This window comes from Nematolebias whitei, chromosome 5 (assembly GCF_014905685.2).
Source record: "Nematolebias whitei isolate Nwh7 chromosome 5, NemWhi1, whole genome shotgun sequence".
NCBI lineage: Eukaryota > Metazoa > Chordata > Actinopteri > Cyprinodontiformes > Rivulidae > Nematolebias > Nematolebias whitei.
The window spans coordinates 22,896,009-22,917,714 of record NC_056502.1 but is presented as its reverse complement, the minus strand read 5'-3'; the positions used below and the strand labels follow the sequence as shown (position 1 = coordinate 22,917,714).

At 37.7% G+C, this 21,706-nt stretch overlaps 1 protein-coding gene across 1 annotated transcript; it reads left to right on the top strand.

Annotated features, from left to right (window-relative positions):
- The first annotated feature begins 2,082 nt into the window (after positions 1 to 2,082).
- LOC119410311 (G protein-activated inward rectifier potassium channel 3) lies at positions 2,083 to 5,116 on the top strand. Its single transcript, XM_037677224.1, has 3 exons — positions 2,083 to 2,330; positions 2,767 to 3,979; positions 4,752 to 5,116. Exons 1-3 carry the CDS (start codon positions 2,112 to 2,114, stop codon positions 5,114 to 5,116), a joined length of 1,797 nt encoding a protein of 598 aa, XP_037533152.1. The 5' UTR covers positions 2,083 to 2,111.
- The last annotated feature ends 16,590 nt before the right edge of the window (positions 5,117 to 21,706 follow it).

Genomic DNA, 21,706 nt, shown 5'->3' with positions numbered 1-21,706 from the left:
ATATATATATATATATATATATATATATATATATAAAACAATATAGTAAAATAATATTGAATATATAAAAAAGCAGATCAATAAATAATATATTTCCATCAAATTGGGTTCTCCTCCATGTCACTTGGAGTTTTGTTATTTTGCTTTTTGTTCCTGTTATATCAACCTTTTGGTTTTATTAAGGATTTTTTAGTTCTTTTACTTGAGCTTCCCATGTCGGTCTGCATTCTTGTGTATAAATCGTCATTAAAAAATGTTGGGTTTAGGGAATATTGAAATTGTTCAGTTGAACACATATCTGAAATGTCAAAGCACAATAACTGCACTGAGGAGAAATCTGACATATTCTGATTCATCTGAGACTCACAGGCAGATGCTGTGGAGCTAAACCTTTGCAGATGTCAGACATACGCATACGGATGTGCACGCATGAATGCGTGCACATCCGCTCACATCCGCTCACAGACTCATGTTCATGTTTGTGCTGATGTTCAATGTTTTTATGTTATGAGTGCTTAGTGTATATTTAGTTGATGTTTTTCTTAGTTCATATCTTAGATGTTATTACTGTTTTTCTTATACATTTTATTGTTGGATGTAACTGGGACCTTGTGTACATAATTTCGCTCCACCACATGTATCACATGAGGTGCGAATGACAATAAAGTATCTCTGACTCTGACTCTGACTCTGACATAGTAATAGCAGGATGTAAAATACAGGCAGGCAAAGCATCCATGGAATGCCATAAACAAGTGATGAGAATGACACACAGTAAGATCTGTGCAGAGTATTGACTGGAGATCCTGCAGTCAAAATAGGAAACTCCACCAAGTGTGGTAAGGAATGGCAGGGATAAGATACTGTGGGACTTCCAGATCCATACTGACAAACATATGATGGCTAACCAACATTCTAGTTATCAATAAGCTACAGAACATGACAGTGGTGATAGATGTAGCAATCCAAATGATTGTAACATCAAGAAAAAGGAACATGAGAAGCTTGAGAACTATCAAGGGCTGTCTGTGTGGAGAATCAAGGCCTTAGCGGTGCCAGTGATCATTGAAGCTCCTGAAGCTTTGATTTCAAACTGGAAGAGTGGCTACAACAGACCTCTGCAGAAGAATGCTGTCCTAGGAAAAGCTAAGACACTGCACAGAACCCTCAAGCTCCCAAGTCTCTGGTAAAAGACTTGAGCTTCAGGAGCACGTTTCTGGAAGAGGCACAGAAAAGGTTAAACAAAACACAATATACCTGTATTAGATAACATAATCTAAAATGTATGATAGATCATAAAACATTTCAGATGCTTTCAGATGCTTCAGATGATTTTCTGTCCTGGCAAAACATGTTTTCAGAAAGTAAATCCAATCATTGATATTTTTTTCTGTAGAGAGGAGCAACTTCCTTTGTACAAAAAAAAAAGGGGGGGGGGTGTTTACAACTATTTCAGCAAGTATGATTCATTGTGACTAAAACAACCTCTGACCTTAAAATCACTGAGTACCTCTGTCAGGACTGAATATTTTTTTAAACTTCATGCTCATTTTTTTCATTTGCAGTCAGAACATTTACTTGATGATATTTAAATGTTGTTTTCCTTTGTTCCCAAAATCTCCAAGTCTAGAAAACATTAGAAATATCTCCAGCATAGATGTAGTATAGGAAAAGATAGGGATGAGTTTTATACTGTACTGTACTCTGAAGGGTACTGCTGAGGCAGCAGGATGATGGAGCTTAGCTCCAGCTGGAAAGGATATACTGTATCTCCCAAAGCCTTCCAGTGTTGGCTGCTCAGTGTAAATGAAAGAGTTCAGAATGATTCAAATGATTCAAAAATTTCCAGTAGCTGGCAAAGGATAATGGCACCACTTTCAGGTTAGTTATCTCACTTTTAATTATAAAAGTCCTCTCTTTCAATTAAAAGCAACAGCTTGTTTAGATTACTTGTATTAAGCCAATGTGTTTGTGCAACATGTTATACTGACATTAAATATTCTTGACAGTGTTCTCTTGTGCCATTAGGTCTTTAATGGAAAAAAAAGTGTTTACTATCAAAAGAGCAGAAATCTTCTGCTGCTAGTGGTTTTCCTCCTCATACTTCTGTGATGCATCCTTTTACAAGAGAAGAGTGGAATGTGGACACCAACAAATGCTCTGGATCAACTGGGACAGCAGAAACCACAGGGAACTTGGGGTCCCATAGAACAACCCGGGAAAGGATTCCAGGGCAACAGACGCCTGGAGCTTGTCGATCACCATCTATAATTGTGGTCCATTCCACCCCTTCAGGAGAGAAAATCCAGCGTGAGAGTTTTCTGATAAAGGTAAGCCAGTGAGCTTGGGTTTTCTATAAAAATATATAATCAGTTTTTATGTAAAATTTAAAAAGTATTGCCATTTTAAATTGGCAAGCAAATGACTGTAGCAAAGAAAAATCATACCACTTTAACACTTAAAAGTGTTTCTTGTTTCAAAGATTATGATTATAAGTTTAAAAAATATTTTAAAGTATCTAAACATAGGTTATATGACCTATAGGTTTTATTCTAAGTCCCTGCTAAGTTTTCAGTTTTCAACTGATGTTAGATTGAATCTTGTAACTTGTCTCTTTAGAAGACTGTAATGAGAAGTCTTTAAAATATTTGTGAAAATGCAGTGGATTGGAGTCATTGCACTTGACTGAATTACAATGAACCCAGGAAACTTTTGGCAAAGCTGTAGTTTTAGAGGGAAACAAACAAGTAATTTTCTTTTTCCCAGACTGATCCAGGCCGGTCGCCACTAAACGAAACCATACCAGGGACTTTTCCAGAGCATGCAGCAACCAAGAAACACCACAAAAGTGCAACGGATATTTCCTGTCCCGTTTGCACTTCTGATGTCACAGCTGGAGAGCAAAATCTTTGGCATCGCTGTTCACTTAAAGAGACCAACCAGGTTTCACCATTCCGTCGCCATGCCCTCAGCGTCCCCAACATGGGCTCCTTAAGCCCCTTTCATTTTAGTAACAACAGTCCTATCCACAGCACACACCTTTCACCAGCCCACAGCAACATATCAAGCCCTGGCAGAGATGTGGAAAAGCTGGCCAAGGCTCGGAGCAAACTCCTAGAGAGTGAAAGCAACCAAACTCCCAGACTTCCCCCAGAAATCAGAGAGCAACTTCGCTATGTGTCCAAGGACGGGAAGTGTCGTGTTAACCTGTGCCACATTGATGAGAGGGGCCGTTTCTTGTCTGATATCTTCACCTCATTTGTAGACCTCCAGTACCGCTGGTTTTTGTTTGTTTTCATGATGTGCTACATCACCACATGGTTCCTCTTTGCTGGGCTCTACTATGTCAATGCATATTTCCGAGGTGACCTAGGACATACACAAACTTTTGGCACCCCTGAGAACCACCTCCTAGATCAAAAGCACTGTTATTTAGGCATAGACAGTTTCATTTCAGCTCTGCTGTTCTCTGTGGAGACGCAGCGCACGATTGGTTATGGGTCACGCACTGTGTCTCCTGCCTGCCATGAGGGCGTGCTGCTGGTTATGATGCAGTGCATTGTTGGCTCCATGATTGATGCCCTCATGGTGGGTTGCATGTTTGTGAAAATATCTCGCCCAAAGAAGCGAGCCGAGACTCTTCTCTTCAGCCGCACTTGTGTCATCTCAAACCGTGATGATCAGTTGTGTTTAATGTTCCGTCTAGGAGACTTGAGAGAAAGCCACATGGTGGATGCAAAAGTCAGGGCCAAGTTAATCAAGTCCCGTCAAACAGCTGAGGGAGAGTTCCTCCCACTTGAGCAGACTGAGATTGATCTGGGTTATGAATCTGGGTCTGACAGACTTTTCCTGGTGGAGCCTCAAGTCATTAAGCACAATATTGATGCAAAGAGTCCTCTGTGGGAACTGGGCCCCGAGCAGCTTAGACGGCAGCAGTTTGAGATCATCATTATCTTGGAAGGAATTGTTGAGGCCACAGGTGAGCAAACACAAAGAGTAGTAGACAAAATATTGAAGTGTAGAAAAGTACTTTTAGTTTAAAATGTAGAGCAGAAGTACTTTGAAGAGTAGTTCAACCTCGTCTTATGCCTACACCGTATTGTTAGGTATTTTCTCTGACCTATAAAGGAATAATTTCACACAAGACAGGAGGATGAGTTGTAGCGCTCAGATCCTTTGCAAAGGGGGGAGTGACAGAATCCAAAATATTTCCACAGTGTTGATTTAAATCCAGCAAGAGAGTGAATTTCATTATCTGTGTTTTCTGCCTCATCTGCCATGTTGCTGAGGCGGCTGCAGAGCGCAGCCGCGCACAGAAATGGTGACACAGACGTGACTTGGGATTTCAAAATAAAAACATATTTTAAAGATGATGATATGAATCGCTGTTTTAGTTTTGCCACAATATAATTGAATCATTAATTAGTTACTTGATTTAAAAAAGTTACTTTGAGTCACTCTGTTGTTTTAACAACATTTATGAATAAATATCCTCCTGCTGGAAAAACAAAATACAAGTGCTCCAGAAACTGATTTTATAATAATATATGGGTGTATGAATGTAGACAGTCACACAATTTCCTTCATCTTAAAAAATTACTCGTTTGTTCCACTTACTGTAGTACAGCACCAATCTTGACTTTATGTGTCAAAATGCAAGCATGGTGACACCACGTGGTCCATAATGTGTATTGCAGCGATATTTGACATAATCCAAACTAACAGTTTTCTCTCTCATCATATTTTACCAGGAATGATGTGCCAAGCTAAAACTTCTTACATTGAAACAGAAATTGAGTGGGGTTCTCGCTTTGAACCTTGTATGACACAGGAGAAAGGCTCGTTCAGAGTGGATCTGCGTCGGTTCCACGCCACATACAAGGTACCGCTGCCCAACTGCAGTGCCAGCCAAGCTCACCAGTTAATGGCTGTGACAGAGTGTCGAATCCAAGGCCACAAAGCCTGCAGAAACTGGGAAGCCTGGGTAGAAGGACTCTCCACGGAGGAGAAAGAGAAGTCTCCATCTCAAAAACTGTTCACTATTGGCGACATTCAGAAGGAAAGAATCTTGGAAGGTAATGAAAATGAAGCAAATGGAGAGAAGAACATGACATAAATGTTTGCACAGTCTCTTTTAGACATTTAAAAAAAATATATATAATTTATTGCGTAATTAATCAGTGAAAAACTTGTACCGATAATTTGCTTTGATTTTTCTTATAATAACACTGAGGTGTTACAGTAGAAACACAGGTGTAAATAAAAAAAAAAACCAAACATTATTTGTGTAGATGTACTGTACTTATTTCTATGGTTACTTTCTGAGTTTCCATAAAATCTATTCAGTGGTTTACAAAATATTTTGCTAACAGACAAGACACACATATTTATACATGCAAACACACAGACACGGGTAAAAACATCGCCCACCTTTCACCGTTCAGTGGTGGGCGATAAAACAGTTCAAATGCCTAAAAGTCCCTGCAGAAATGTGGGGAGCGACCCCACTATGCCATAAAAACAAACCCGTGTACACACACGTGTTTGATTTTTATCGTTGTGAGGACCATGCGTTAACTTCCATTCATTTCTGTACCCTAACCCTACACCTAAACTCAAGTCATACCTTCACCCTAAACCTAATCCTTAACACAAAACTGGCATTTGAACATATGAGGACCTGGCTTTGGTCCCTCAAAGTATTAGTGGTTCCTGACAATTTGGTTTGTGTTGGAAAACTAATCCTAAAAGAGTAACACTCAGACATACACACCTGGCACATTTCAGTTTTTATTAACTTGAGAACATTAAATTGATTACAATCACTATAAGTTAAAAACATAATGCTGCATAAAATCTTTTTTCTTTTTGGAAAGTAAAAGAAGATTTGCTGTCATAACAAAATGCAGGTACTGTATTGTAGATGTTTCACTTTCAAATGGGGCTTTAATGGACTGGCTTATTAAAAGCAGTAAGCAGGACCAGTCTGTGAGCAGTAAAAACAAAGCGTACATATTTATTCAATAGAGTTGCGCTTATTTAAAGTAATTCTTGGTTTAATCTAAAACCAAGATTCTGTACGGTTTTGTTACAAAGATATTTGATAAAATGCCTCTCATTCCTTGAGACTTTTAACATTTGCATCTTCATAATTTTAACTGTAAAAATAGTAAACACTGCTAAGATGCCTCTTTTTTTATTCATAACTTTTTAATTTGATGCATTTATAGTCCAAGACATGACATAATCATATCTTAATGCAAAATGCAAAATAATAATTTATTGTCTATCCCTTACATACAGTGTATTTATGTTAATGTCTAAAATTGTCTTTAAATTAAAATTAGTGTGAACGCTGTCAAAGCTCCTTCCTGGAAACAATATAATGTGACATATTGTCAACATTTTGATGTAATATAACTACTATATGGCTATAATATATACTATTTCACTTATAAGTAACAATTTTATTGCCAAAAAAATGAATAGTACTGATAAATATGTTGACTCATTGGTTGAAGGTTCATGTTTTTGAGGATATTAACAATAGCAGAAAACACAAGGATCCCAACAAAAAGACAATAGTCAAAAACTAGTTTTTTAGACAAAACAGCAAATGCTATATTGTTCTAACCACAAACCAGTGAAATAAACTGTCCTAAATAAGAGTTTTCAAATGGTCTTGAGAAAATTTTACGCATAAAGTATCTTTGCTGCAGATCCAAAAGTAATTTAAATGGAAAAATCCCCTTTTTACAAAATAATGAAAATAAACATCACAAATTTGAAGAATGAAATAAATAATAACAATATAAATCTTTGAGTATATTAATTTGTAAAATGATAAGACATATGACCTTGATTTTGAACAACTATATGTACAGTAGACTGTTAATTAGTTTCAACTGTTAAAAAAAATAATGTTACTATAGTTCTCCTACAATTTTTATTTTTTTGAACCCATCCAGAGGACCTGACAACTTTTTTAGATTTTTCTACTTGGATTATTGAGCATGCATCAGGGTAGCTTTACTGTAGTTTCGGTGAGGCACTTACCGTCTTTGTTATTTATTTTTTGGTAGTTTAACCTTAATGACAGGGAAAAATACTGTTTTATGTCCACTTGAGGGCGGAATAACCTTGGTTGAAACCTGCAAAAAGCTCAAACAGCAAATAATTTTGAAAGTCAGAGGGAGGATTCCTGCGTCACCCAAAGAGAATAGGAGGCTGGTGTGGCTTTAAAGCTTCAAAAACACTTTCAAAACCTTTATGTCACTGGAAAATTGTGCTGAAACTGTCTACCCCATTATTGTGAATGCAAATAGACGAGTTTCAGTATGTATACATGTTTACACCTGTGACTTATCTGTTTGTGCTAATACATCTCCTCAAAAGTGATCAAAAACTCTACAGACCTTTTAACAAATATTCACCTTCAGATGAAACGGTATCACTGCAGCTCTCTGAATTATAATTATTATGCAAGCTACAGTTACAGCTGCAGTTTGTGAGGAGCAGTGGTTCATATGTGGGAGATGTACAGGTAAGTGTTGCTGATGCTCCAGTCAGGGGGGAAGTCCTGCACTGCATGGCTCTTGATGTGTCTCTGCATGGCGACCAGGCTGCTGCAGAACTCCAGGCACACGGTGCACTGGTAGGGCGCAGCCCCGCCGTGCGTCCGCAGATGCTTGATCATGGCTGAGTAGTCCCGTGAGCGTTGACCACAGAGTCGACACTCAAATGGTTTCTCTCCTTGAAGCACAAAGGAGAAACAGGAAGGAAGACATTAACAAGTGGAGAGAGCTGTAGTCACACAAGAGAGGGTGTTCTTTACTACTATTGTACCATTTGATCAAATTATTGACTTTTTATTTCATTTTAAGTCAATAAATTGGTTGCATTACCACTGATTTACTATGTGACATTCCTCTTTTCTTCCAGAGTTGAATTATGTCATTGAGTGAAATCACAAACATGGGGATACTTTTATGCAAATCATCAAGGTCTGCCTAAATCTACTTATGTTCAAAATAGTCGGCTTGCTTCTTTGATTATAGGTCAGTGTAAAACATAACAAAAAGGGTCTAATATTTTTACGTAATACTAAAATGTTTTATCATTATAAAAATTAACAAACAGTATTCAACAGAAAGCCTTAAAAAATGACTTGAGCATTTGTATGATTGACATCTATAGTAAAATATGTCACACATATCAACATATATAACTTCAGATAAATAAAAAATTGATTCAGTTTTGGTGGTGTTCAAACTTTAACCCACAAAAAATGTTTCCTTGTGTCCTTTACTATGTTCTAAATTGTATTTGTTTTTTTTGACATTTCACAGCCCTTTGATGACTGACAGTAAAAAAAAAAATTCATTTACCCTTTATTTATCCAGGTAGTCTCATTGGGCCATGAGAACTCATTTTCAAGAGAGACCTGTTTAGGGAGCAGATGGTGGGGGTTAGGGGCCTTGTTCAGGGGCCCAGAGTGGGGCGAATGAGGGTGGAGGGAGGTGTGGGTGTTTCACCTTTTCCACCTACATTTTGATGTTGATGGTAACGGGAGGTGAACCTGCGACTTTCCAATCACAAGCCCATCTTCTAACCTCTGCGCCACCACTCCCCCCAAATGTTTTTATATTAATAATGATATTATTTAAAGATAAGGCAGTTAAAAAGGAACATGCTTGAAAAAGAAATACTCAGTAGCATTGTTGAAGAAGATGTAGTTTTTTTAGGAGTCTTGATGTTCACTGTTGATTGATATTTCTTCCACCTCATGAAAGTTTTAGTTTAGTTTTTTTCCCACCGTATTAAAATGAGTGGAAAACAGTTAGCTGCCTGGAATATGGTTGAGAACTAAAAAAAATTTTGTTTGGAAAAAGTACAGCTCTTACGCAAACAAAAGCCCCACTGAGGTGGGTAATACCCAAATAAGAAAGTGAAGTAGGCCGATGTCAGATGATGGTTTTCTACCCCAAGTTTAGCAGAAGATCCCATATGACCACCACTTCAAGTGTTCTGGTTTTCTGTACGCAAAGGATAAATGATAAATGTTAGAAAACTGTCTGATCATTTTGCTTTTAGAAACTCATTCACTTGAACAGAGGATTATTCTAGCTTGGTCCAATATATAAATGTACTTTTTTTTCTTCCCCTTGTTGGCCCAATTCATCCTATTTCAAGGTTCAATGTTCTTTATGGAACTAAATTGTGCGCTCAAGGTCCCAGTTACACCCAAAATAACAAAAATATAAAGTATTAAAAAAAGAAACAGTAGTCTATAAGGATCTAAGATATACGCTAAACAATAATAATACAATATAATATGGTGTATTAAACAGCAGCCTGAACATGAGTCTATAGTGAGCATATTGGTATGAATATAGCAGCTTAAGCTAAGAAATCAGCAGCATGGATAATCAGCAGCACTTTGTACTTTCTTGACACACTTTCCTTTTGTACATGGCTTGACACTTATTTTGGATTCTATTTAGAAGATCTATTTTTTGTCCATTAAAGGGCTACATGAATAATGCTACTCTTGTAACCTTAAGGCTGTAGTTCAAGCCTAATTCAGACCAAAAAAAAAAAAAAGCCAAATATTATACATTTCTTTAAATTCTCCCCAAAGGCAAATTCACTTGTTGTGGTGACCCCTGCAGTGGGGAGGTGTTGAAATAAAAAAATAACCTGACTTCAAAAATTATTTGTCATCTTGTGTGTAGATTTATTTGTGGATTTGACCATGTGACGTCACGTACGCCGCAGAATGGTAGCATTGACAGGAGCTCCACTTCGACTCACCCTTTTTTTGTTCCCCTTTTTTTTGCACCTAGTACACTGTACACCCACGCTATGGGTATAACCGCAACACATTTTTGGAGTTTTGTGTGCCACGCTTCCAGTCTTGGGCTTAGGCTCCGGCCTGTCATGGCGGCTGTCTCTATGCCTCCATCTGCTTGCACGGACCGAACTCTATGGACCTGTTCCGTTCTGCAGAGAAATCTCGGATGTACTGTGTCTGCCAGGCCTGATTCTGGAGGGCAGACTGGGAGGGAAGTTGCCACGGTTGTTACTATCATGTTGCTAACAGGACCGTGTTGCTAAGAAGACCTGCTAACAAGACCACTCTGCTAACCGAGCCACACTGCTAACAGTACCATGGTGCTAATGGGACCATGCTGCTGTAGATGTATTTCACATTTCACTTTTTCACTTTTGGCGCCTTGTATTTGTATTATTGTTGCATGCTTTGGTATTTTTTTTTTTTTTTTTTTTGTGAGTCGAGACGATTCTTCTCGTCCTGAGCATTGTTGACCTTGTGTTAATTCTGCACATGACTAAACCAAACCAAACCAAACCAAACCTACTCTTTGACTCAATGGGCTTAAAAATGCTGCACTTTTTAGCAGCATCACAAGTAGCAAAGTGGACATTCTGAACAATTCATCGTCACTGGACACAAACTTACCGGTGTGGACGCGGTGATGCGTATCTAGTTGATGTTTAAGGCTGAACTTCTTGGGACAGTGTTTGCACTGGTATGGTTTCTCTCCCCTGTGGTCCCCTCTGGTCTCAGTTTCATGTTGCACAGTGTGTCTTCCACAGAACTGACATCCAGCACAGCTTTTACCTGCTGCAAACAAAAAAACAAGACGGTCGTTGACTGAAGGTGTGAACGCATTGGTCAACGGTAAAAATTACTGATAAATCTATGCAGCGTTTCCATTTATGAAACAGGATGCATGTTACTTCAAGTTTCTGCGAAACACAGTTAAAAATGCAAACAGATTGCTGCTGACTTTTGACTTTTTATATGACGTGGACTTTTGAAAAAGTAAAATTGGCAGGCTACCAAATTATTTATTTTAAAGCAGGTACTAATTGATAAATGGGTTTGAGGTTTAACAGAAAAAAAAACAAATAATTTGATAAGGATTAATGGTTCAAGTGGCAGCTTTGTGTTTTAGACGTTTTGCGGGAGGAAAACCATTTGATGATATCTTCAGCTTCGTGAACATGCGTTTCCCCTATCCTCTGACATGTTTTAGACTGAAATACGTTTCATTAATAGTTGAAACGTTTTGAACTTCTGGACTATGTGATTGTGACAGAGTGTTTTTTATGCAATCCTGATGCAACAATTGGCCATACTGACCTGAGTAAAATATAATACAGAAGCTTTATAAAGTTCAATAAAAAAGACATTATGGTGGCATGTATTAACATCAAGAGTATTTTTGTTTAGCGTCCTGTTGCATGACAAAAGATTTGATGTTTGTAAAGCTTCTTTTCCAGTCAGCTCACACATGCGACTCCTTGAAATTGACAAAAATGTAATTTTGAGGTTAAAGTATACAGCATATTGCAAAAGTTTTCACAACCCCAGCGTTTTTAGGGTGTCTTGAGAGAAAATGTGGCCTTCATAATAGCCTACAGACAGGATGCTGAAATACACAGCAAGTGTAGTGGAGGAGGGGGGAGGCAGGAGACAATAAACCACAAGAATTGAACACTTACCACTCTAAACGCAACATGCTGTATGTTGTCTGCGTGCTTCCTGTCCAATGCATTGCTTCACTTCTCACTTTGAAAATATCCCCAACATTTTACAACACCTTATTAAAACCCAACGTGGAGGGTATTTTATTTAGAAAGCAAAGAATAGTTCCACAGTAACATGCTTTTTTAAAGCAGGGTTTTCTCACCTCTTTGCAATGTTGAAATAACGTTCCACTGAGCAGAGGATATCCAGCCTCAGATAGTGTTAATCAGTCTGATTGTACAGTTAAACGTGCAGATATTCAGGCGCATGACTGATCACAAATCCTTTTTGCATTGCTTAACTTTGTTCACTGTTTGTATTATTGATTGCAACATATGTTCATCTCTTTTGGAATGGGACAAACCACTCTTCGACTGCAGTACATACTGTACTGCATCTATTTAGTTGTATCTGGTAACCACACTACTGCTCCTATTGCACCATGCACTCAAAACCACAACTCTCTTTATCACTTTCCATTACGTAGCCACGTAGCTGGAGCCTGCCAAGGTTAAGGGTCATGACAAAACCATCTTGTTCAATCCACCAGATCTTTTTTACGCTCAGTAATCAAATACAGGTGGTCTAGTAGTAGCAACAATCTGCTCAGTGTGCTGCTTCATGTGACAGTTTTCCCTTCACTTTTAAAAAACATATTTTATCATTACCTGGGGATGAGGACTCATGCAGCATCAGATCACTGTGGAGTCTTGCGCTGCAGTGCTGGCAGTTTTCAATTCTTTCTGAGACGTTTGGCACTTCTGAATATCTGTAAGAAGCATTTTTTTATGTAACAGTTGCAAAATTATGATTGCTTGTATTTTAGTATACTGTAGTCTGAAAACAAAATAAAAAAACATATATGTCAACAGACACAAAAGGAAAGCTAAACCTTTTAATTTTACACAGAAAGTTTGATATTTATGCTTCTTTCCTCTTTAACTCCAACCAAAAACATCTACAGTATTCCTTGCGGTATAACCTATTTGTCATGATATGTTCTAGTAGAGGAAACAGAGAGTGGGGGATATACCAGTGAAACGCTGTTTTTTCCTTTACAACAAATGTATATTAATGTTTTGAAAAACACTTTGTGGTGAAGACGGCCAGTCAAAACACTAAAGATGTTTTTGTGGGTGGAAAATCTTTAAATTAGCAAAAGAAAAGGAGATTTAGGGGGTTCCCCTCTACTCACAGATTGGTTATAAGATGCGAAAGACTCGAAAGAGTTGGGTAACTCCAATAAAAAAAATTATTACCGGTAGATATTCACAATTAAATTGTATCATTTAGTTTAAAAGATGACTGTGACAGATCGTGAAGTACAGGAGAAGAATATAAATTCCTGGAATCAATTAAAAATTAACACATCACCAACTACTTTTCATGCAAAAGATTTAAACTAAAATCTTTCTTTCAAATTTTCAGTTTGGTCAAATCTTCAAAATAACTTTATGTGAGACTTCGCACAATGTTGTAAAATTTTGCGTGGTCTGTTAACACTCAGAATATGTATTATTCACAGGTACAACCACATCAAATTCAGGCTCAATATCTGTATAATTAATTGATTTATAGTAATTTTTGTGTTTCCAGTCGACAACCATATTGAATGATGCTAAAAATAAATTAGCTGTAGATGCACATCCGATGATTAATCTCTGAGAGTTTCAAAAAAATACACCTAATGCAGGGCTATTCAACTGGTGGCCCAGGGGCCAAATCAGGCCCATGGGTGAGCTCAGTTCGGCCCAACAATGAGTTAATTTTTAAATAAAACTACATTTTAAACCGTAAAACAAACTTACCTAATGACAATAACTACTGGATGTCTGGCCCCTGAGCTCTTGGCTTTCAGTAACTGTGCCCCCCCCCCTCCCCCCCGAGCATTTTAACTGAATAGCCTTGATCTAATAGTTCAAAAGATATTTTGCAGACAGCCAGACAAACAAACAGGCCATTTCATGATCAGTGGCCTTTCATGTTTGTGCTTCAAAATAGAATAATATATAACATTTATTGAAACTTAATGTTAGATTTAGACAACATAAATTAAACTGTAAATCTATTTCTTTGAGATGTCGAAACCTGGATTACAGTTTCTTTAAAAAATATAAATAACTTGTCAGAGTTGAACTGGTAGCAAAGGGTTAACAGGTGAAACCAATCTAGCAGGAAAGTGCAGTAGGCTTGATCACACACACATCTACCCAAGCAGCAGTGAGTCAGGTGCAATAGCTGTCACAAAGGAACAACTGAGCAAGCTAGGGAGTTCTAAATGACTCTGCAGTGGGAAAATTATGGGAGACAAGAAGTGAGATTAAAAAAAAGCAAGTTTCCAAAATCATGTCAACAGTCTGATTACCTTGTCTCAGTGGTTGGACTTGTCTGGCTCGGTCTTTTTCTCTTCGGCAGGCTGTGTTTAATAATGCTGCTCATCCTCAAGCTTCCAGTGTAAAGGTTCTCGGTGTAATGGGGAGGGAAATGTGAGTAGCTCATTGCAGAATTCTGAAATGGACTTTGAAAGTGGGAGCTAAGCAACGGGAACATGCGTGGAGTAGACAGGGACAAGGGGTGCATTAAAGAGGGCTGGTTTGAGGACTGAAGGGGATGAGCTGCCACCAGGTTTGAATAGTTTTGCGCTATACACCTTAAGGTGTTCAAGTGTGTCTCAGCGTTCCACATGCTTTTAGGGAAATTCCAAGGAGAAGAGAACGACGAACTGCTGGTTGTGGGCTTTGCAACAATGCTATCACTGTTGTAGAATGCTTCAGAAAGCGGGGACTGTCTCGTCTTCTTTCTTGGTGATTTCAAAACGTTGTTGTCATTTGTGGACTCGGCAACACTAAGACTTGCTTTATCTGCTGGGGAAGAAGTGTCTTGGACTCGGTCCTCATGAACTAGGTTTTCGTTTGGCTTTTGATCATTTTCCTCTACAATTCTCTTTTCCTCTTTGACATCTTCATTTCCCCCTGTATGCTCCTCTTTTTCAGCTTCCAGAGCTTCTAGCTGCTTGCAGCACTGATGCTCCAGTGGTTGCATTTCCAACAGCTGGGCAGCTTTAAGCAGCAGATGCAGGTCTTTAACAGGCACCTCAAGAGCGTGAGTGTAGGTGAAGTCCAGCACTTGCTGGAAGGTATGAGGTAAGAAACAGTCCAGGGTGCAGTGGATCGGGCTGTCTGTGTCTCCTTGGGCTAGCTGCTGAGCTAAGGTTCTGCTGGCGCAGGCCAGAACGAGCCGATGGGCCCTGAAAGTCTGACTCTGTACCGAGATGATGGCGTCACAGAGCGACCCTGAGCGACGTAAGGCATCTGCCTGCTGCAGGAAGTGAAAGTATTGGGGGTTGTTGATTCTAATCATTTTTGCAGATTTTATATATATTAGCAAGGGTCTGAAAAAAGAAAACCACAAAGAAAAACACTATCAGATAATGCCCACACTGAGTTAAGATCAATTCTACATTTTGTTGCTTTGGTGACGTTTATAAAGTATGAAAATCACTTTGCAAATAAACAGCATGGATCAGTCGGTGATTATGTCATATGTTTTGCTGTGGTTTGAACTTTTAATTTAATTTGCAATGTAGTGTTTCCTACAGCAAGAATTGAATATATGTATATTAAAAATTAAATATTGTTAACACACATGCACGCACGCATGCACGCACACACACACACACACACACACACACACACACACACACATATATATATATATATATATATATATATATATAGTTTTTAGTAATTGTTCAAACTTACACAGATTTAATGTGCATATTAAAAATGTTTAAAAAGTAAAGCTGACATTTATTAAACTTATCAGGGATTTTCTTTTTTAATCACAGCGGTGTTTTCAGACCTGATACTGTGCAAATGTACTAATTTATGTGACAGCTTTGATATTCACTGAGCCCAGACACACTCTAAAGCCACAAAGCCCTAACAGTGTATGAAACCATGACTAATGACTGTACAATCGAAAAAACAGGAGTAAAGTTCAAACGTCAATAACAATAAGACTGTATTTAGGTGTGATAAACATCAAATGCAAGCATGTGCAGAGGTGCAATATGTAAATATGTCAATATGGTGCACAAATAATTGGAATTTGACATCTAAAATGGAGAATGCATGAATAAAAACACTGTAGCTGAGAGGATCTATGGCCTGAATGGTTGTCATTTCACAAAGGTTAATGTATATGATGGACATTTATGAAAAAATAATATCAAACAAGCATATTTACAGATTTTTAGCTCCACTGGGGGGAAAAAATATTTATTTGGTCATCTGCTGGTTTGAGCATAAATGCAAATTTGATGTAAATAAAAATGAAATTCATCGTAAGTATAAGAATTAAAAAAACTTTACAGATTTCTAAATTTCTCACTAGTGCTATTGTTAATTATTATGATTTCATTTTTTTACAGTGTTACAATAAAATAAATTCTCAGTTACTCCATTTGAATCTGTAACTCTTGCAGAAGACGTTCTAATTTTTGCAACATATTTATGTAGCCTATTTGGCGCCAAACTATTTACTGAGGGCACTGAGAAGTGAAAGTAACAGAAGTGCAACTCGGTCCGCTGTACATACTGTACAATGTACGGCAAGCCTGAGGTTTCACTTGAAGGTGCCATTGATTAAAAACAAGAGGAAAAAAGGACCATAATGTGCTAAATAACTACAATTTAGAATAACTAGATTTTTAATTTTGCATTGACGTCATCTTGCAAGTCACTACATTTGTCAATAAGCACTTGTCATTCATCTACATGATTATAAAACATACTGAAGAGTATTATTTTTACCATCACATTTGCAGCAGTGATCAATATGTTCATAAAATGTTAAACAAGTATAATGTTGCGTAAATGTTTAATTGAGATGAACAGAAATATGCTATCTAGTTGAGCATATATCATGTATAAAAGCATATCATCGGCGTACATGATTATAGATGAACCGTTAAGCTTTTTTTCCCACTACGACATCAATATTGAATTTCTTGCATAACTTGACTTAAAATGGGAGTGTTTAGTTACAACACTATGATAATGCTATGTAATGTTACATCATTACATCTGTCTCTACATATAAATGTGTTAATGAGAAATTAAAATACTGTAATCAAATTACTTTTTATCCTTTCTACCTTTTGAAGATAGTCATAAATAAATGTGACTAAAAACAACAGAATAATAGTAATAATAATAATAATAATAATAATACAATGTAATTAGTTAATTGTCTTAATGGTTGTGAATTTTTAAGTTAATTAGCATGGTATTAAAATAAAAAAAATGTTATACTGATTTCTACATTTTTTGTGACTTAAACCAATAACAACTTTTCCCAATTATCCCCTAAACACCTTTGACCTTGTTTAATTATTTTTGAATTCTTAGAAATCGCTTCAGTTTTATTTGGTAATTCTACTTTATTGTTTAAATTAGATTTTTAATCTCAGCAGCGATTTGTTCTCATATTGTGGTACACCCTGGCTTCAAGAGGGCACAAGTGGATTTAGAAAATGGAAACTATGTTATAAAGTATTGCCAGCAGTAGTTCTGCCTATTGACTGTAGGTCTTTGAATGGAAAACTGCCCCCAAACGACTTTACTTTATTAAGTTTTGGTTCTTGGTTATCAAGTTCAAACCTTTTCAATGTGCTTGATTTTGCAATAGGCCGGGCATGTGCAACCTTCAACTCCGTCCTTGCTGCTGTTCAAATCAACAGTGCTCTCTTGCAGAATGCTGCATAGATTGTTGGTGCGTGAGCTTCATTCATTTAGAATCTAATTGCTCACACAGGGGAAAATGCAGCATGCATATGTGAGTTTTACACATCCTTTGACAAACAGGACATGAACTTACAGTTGCAGCTCACGTTGTCAAAGAGTGAAGTTACAGGAGAGAATTGAAAGACTGTGGGCTACAGAGAAGCACAGCAGCAAACTGCTAGTATTTTTTTTTTTTTTTTACAGCATACCAAAATGAGCAAAGATGAGCAGAGTTAACCAGTATCTGCTTTGGTTTCAGGTCTTAGAAGCTAAAGAAGCTGCGTGAATGAGACACTTACCAGGCAGTTAGTGATATTCTCCCTGGAGAGCGATGAGCTGCCTACATCGTGACTCTTGAAGTGACTTGTCTGTCGGGGCACAGGTTAGGCTGTGGGACAAGGTGGTTTCCTCTCTGTCTCTGCAATCCCTCCTCTTCAAGTATCTTATTGGTGCATTGATTACAGTCTTAAATGGCCTGTTTACTATAAGGACACAGTTTTTCCAAAGTGAACTCAAATGTATTTTAAATGTGTTTTAATTTAGGTTTGATTTGTCATTCACTTCTCTTTGCATGAATATTGTTCATCATGAGCACAACCTAAATAAAGCATAAAGACTAAACCGTGCATTTCAGCTGAGAAACCTAAAAAAACAACAACAATGGGGACAGCGGTTGGATATTTGTGTATCTGTCTGATTTTGTACACTGCAGGCTCGCCCCTCCAGCATCATTTGCTGGTCACTACGTTATTAGAGTGTTCTGTGCCGAGACAAAACCCACTTGAAAGTGACAGGAAATATGCAGACCAGAGCCCAGTGGTAGTGACATGCAGCAAGGGCTAAAGGCTTCACTGAAACCGGCACTCTTTAAATAGAGATATCTACTTTTCCTTTTTGATAGATATGTCAGATGTTGGCGTGACAACCTGTAAAAATAGGTCAACTGTAGCGACATGGTCAATTTATCAGGCCTCAGTGGTTGGCTAATTCTACATTACGGTTCTTTATTGTTTGTTTAAAACTGTGGTGTTCTGTTTATTATTGATAGCTGTCATATTTATATCTGTTTCTCAGCAGGGTTCTTGTTGCATTCTTGTTTTCTACGTTCATCATCCACTTTGAAAGCACCTTTGTCATCTTTATATATGTGTATGTGCACTGAACTCATTTAAAGTGAGAACTACGATGAGCCTTAAAATGTCAGATATTGAAATTAGGGTTCTGTGGAATGAATATGAAAAAAAAAACCATCTTACTTGTTTTTTGAATAGCATCAATTAGAAAATAATCTACGGTAATTGTGTATGAAAGGATGAGCTAACTTCTAGTCCAGGTGAGTCCAAGAACTAAGTGGATTACCGCAGCTCTATGACTTCATTTTCAAAAATTTCATACCAGTTCATGGAAATGATGTTTTATAAAACATTACATTATTTTGTTATGTGTTACACAGTTATTTACTTAAAATTATTTGGTTATTTTTGTTGGATAATATATCCTTTCATTATCTACTTACTTTAAAAAAAGCCACACACGAAGACAGGAGATTTATAACCCCGTTTACTTGCAAAGGCAGACGGTCACAAAACATGCTTATACAGATGTTTCAAAGTTACATGCTCAAAGCCCCATCATGAGAATCTGCAATGGGCAGTGTGCAGGAAGTGTTTTTTATACACGCTTATCAGCATGATGACCTCGACTTCTTAGCTATAAAAACAGCTCCTCTCTTGGAGAGAAACAACTCTCTGACCTCACACACATGGTTCAACATTAATTTAACATTGTCAGTGATAACAAACATCTATAACCCTTAAAATCCCCTGATGATTTTGAAAGAGCAAAAAGCAGCAGCAGCAGCTAGCTGTAGCATCTTCAGGCCAACGTGACCTGAATGTTATAATTTTTGTCTGGAATAATGGTGTATTAGAAAACTGACAGCTGTGCAAAGGTTTTGATGGTGGCATTTACAATACCGGCTATAAAATTTTAAAGATTGTACCTGTTTTAAGATGCCAATAATTCTCTTTCAACTAGTCTGTCTTGGAAATAAGTGACCAGGTAATACTGGCTGGTCTAAGCTCTAATCCCAGTAAATTCCTTGTGGTTCATCCATCCATCCATTATCTTTACCCGTTTCTTCCTTTTCAGGTCACGGGGGGTCACTGGTGCCCATAACCAGCAGTCACAGTGCGAGAGGCGGGAGCCACCTTGGACAGGTCTCCAGTCCATCACAGGGACACATGGAGACAAACGAGACAAACAACCATTCACTCTCTCACTCACACCTAGTGACAATTTAGAGTTACCAATCAGTCTAACATGCATGTTTTTGGTCTGTGGGAGGAAACCGGAGTACCTGGAAAAAAACCACGCATGCACGGAGAGAACGTGCAAACTCCACCCAGAAAGGCCCCCAGACCAGGATTTGTACCGGCGACCTGCTCACTGAGAGGCAACAGCTCTACCAACTTCACCAGTGTGCAGCCCTATTGTGGTTCAATCAAACACTACTTTTTAACTTTTTATAAAACCATTAATTTAGCATAACAATTACAACTTTAATATTTTAGCAGAAATACAGTAATATGATATTTAGGTCTAAAGTGCCAGTCTAAACCAGAAGTCCTACAGCTAGCTGTTGCTTCTGTCTGAGTTTGCGAATAACCATAAAAATCTGTGAAACTAACTATGCAACACAAAACTACAACAGAGGGTCACACTAAGAAAAAAAAAAATTATTATGAGAAAAAAGTCATTATATATATGTGTGTGTGTGTTTGTGTGTGTGTGTGTGTACAAATGCCAACAGGAGAAAGTAACACACTTGGGAAAAAAAACAAAACAAAAGGAGAAGAGACAAGCACAAAGAAAAATGTTGTAGTGTTGCTCAGAATACGAAAAAAAAAAAAGTTTACAAAATGAAGCAAAAGCCAAACAGCTCAGGTCAAATATGATCTCCGCAGGTACGTAGCAGAAGGTTGACTTTCTGATGTGCTTAAATCTAATATATAAATATTTGTGCAAACAAATTCTAATCATAGCCTGAGATAAGAAGAGCCTCAGAGATAGAAGAATATATTTATATTCATGGTAAAACATTCGGGTGGCACGATGACGCAGTTGATAAAGCTGCTGCCTTTCAACGAGCAGGTCGCTGGTTCAAATCCCAGCCAGGGGCCTTTCTGGGTGGAGTTTGCATGTTCTCTCCGTGCATGCGTGGGTTTTCATCGGGTATGTTAGTTTCCTCCCTCAGACCAAAAACATGCATGTTAGACTGATTGGCAACTCTAAATAGTCCCTAGGTGTGAGTGAGAGAGTGAATGGTTGTCTCGTTTGTCTCTATGTGTCTCTGTGATGGACTGGAGACCTGTCCAGGGTGTTCCCCACCTCTCGTACAGTGATTGCTGGACATGGACACCAGTGATCCCCGTGACCCGAAAAGGAAGAAGTGGGTAAGGACGATGGATGGATAGATGGTAAAAAATACTGAAAGCAGTCAAAATGTTCCAGTCTGCTTTTAAAACTTGTCACAGCACAGAATCACTACTTTGCCATTCACATTTGGAGGAAATTATGTCTGTTAGCAAAATAACACATAAAGTCCATGACAGACTTTTTTTTAACTCTCTGAAAGTCACTGGACGTACATCTACAACTAATTAATTGTTGGGCTCAACTGGATTCAAGATGGCTAATCAACTTTAACAAACTTAAACATGAAAAACCTATTGTTGTGGATTTTGATGGATGTTTTTCTTACACTATGCTTATTCAATCATGAAATTTGAACCTGCTGGTACCTGTAACATCTCATGCAGGCAGAACATTAGGCTAGTTGTGCTACTTCTGAACAGTCTTAGTTGGATTCAAAACCAGAAATTTTAGAATGACTGTCTTTGATTTGAACTTTTTCCTACTTGTTATCATAGCCTACACCCACTGACTCAGTCACATACAGTTAATGAGCGTGGTGCACACATCAACAGGTTCCCATACATTACACACGTAGAACAGCAACAGAACATTACTAGAGCTAAAAGGAACTGACAAGACACTGGTAATGTTTGCATTTGTAATTTTATATAACACCCAAATGTTGTTCTGGTTCTTCTTCTGTGTCAGAAGATATATATATATATATATATATATTTATTATTTATTTTTTTAATTTTGACTCGTTTTTGCTATAATTATGTGTACAAGTAAAACAGAGAACGGTACAGTTTTCACTCTGATCCAATAATACATATTGTTACACACATTTCCTTACTGTTTGAGCCAATCAAATGTGTGCAGTTAAAGCAAGTAATGCACACGTTTTCTCATGTGATCGACCAGGTTGCTGCAAGTTGCTTATCTTTTC

Excerpts from the sequence above, each read along its gene's own strand:
- LOC119410311 (XM_037677224.1), top strand. The coding sequence starts at position 2,112 with ATGCATCCTTTTACAAGAGAAGAGTGGAATGTGGACACCAACAAATGC. Across the intron at positions 2,331-2,766 it reads GTGAGAGTTTTCTGATAAAG|ACTGATCCAGGCCGGTCGCC; the intron begins GTAAGCCAGTGA and ends TCTTTTTCCCAG. Across the intron at positions 3,980-4,751 it reads AGGAATTGTTGAGGCCACAG|GAATGATGTGCCAAGCTAAA; the intron begins GTGAGCAAACAC and ends ATATTTTACCAG.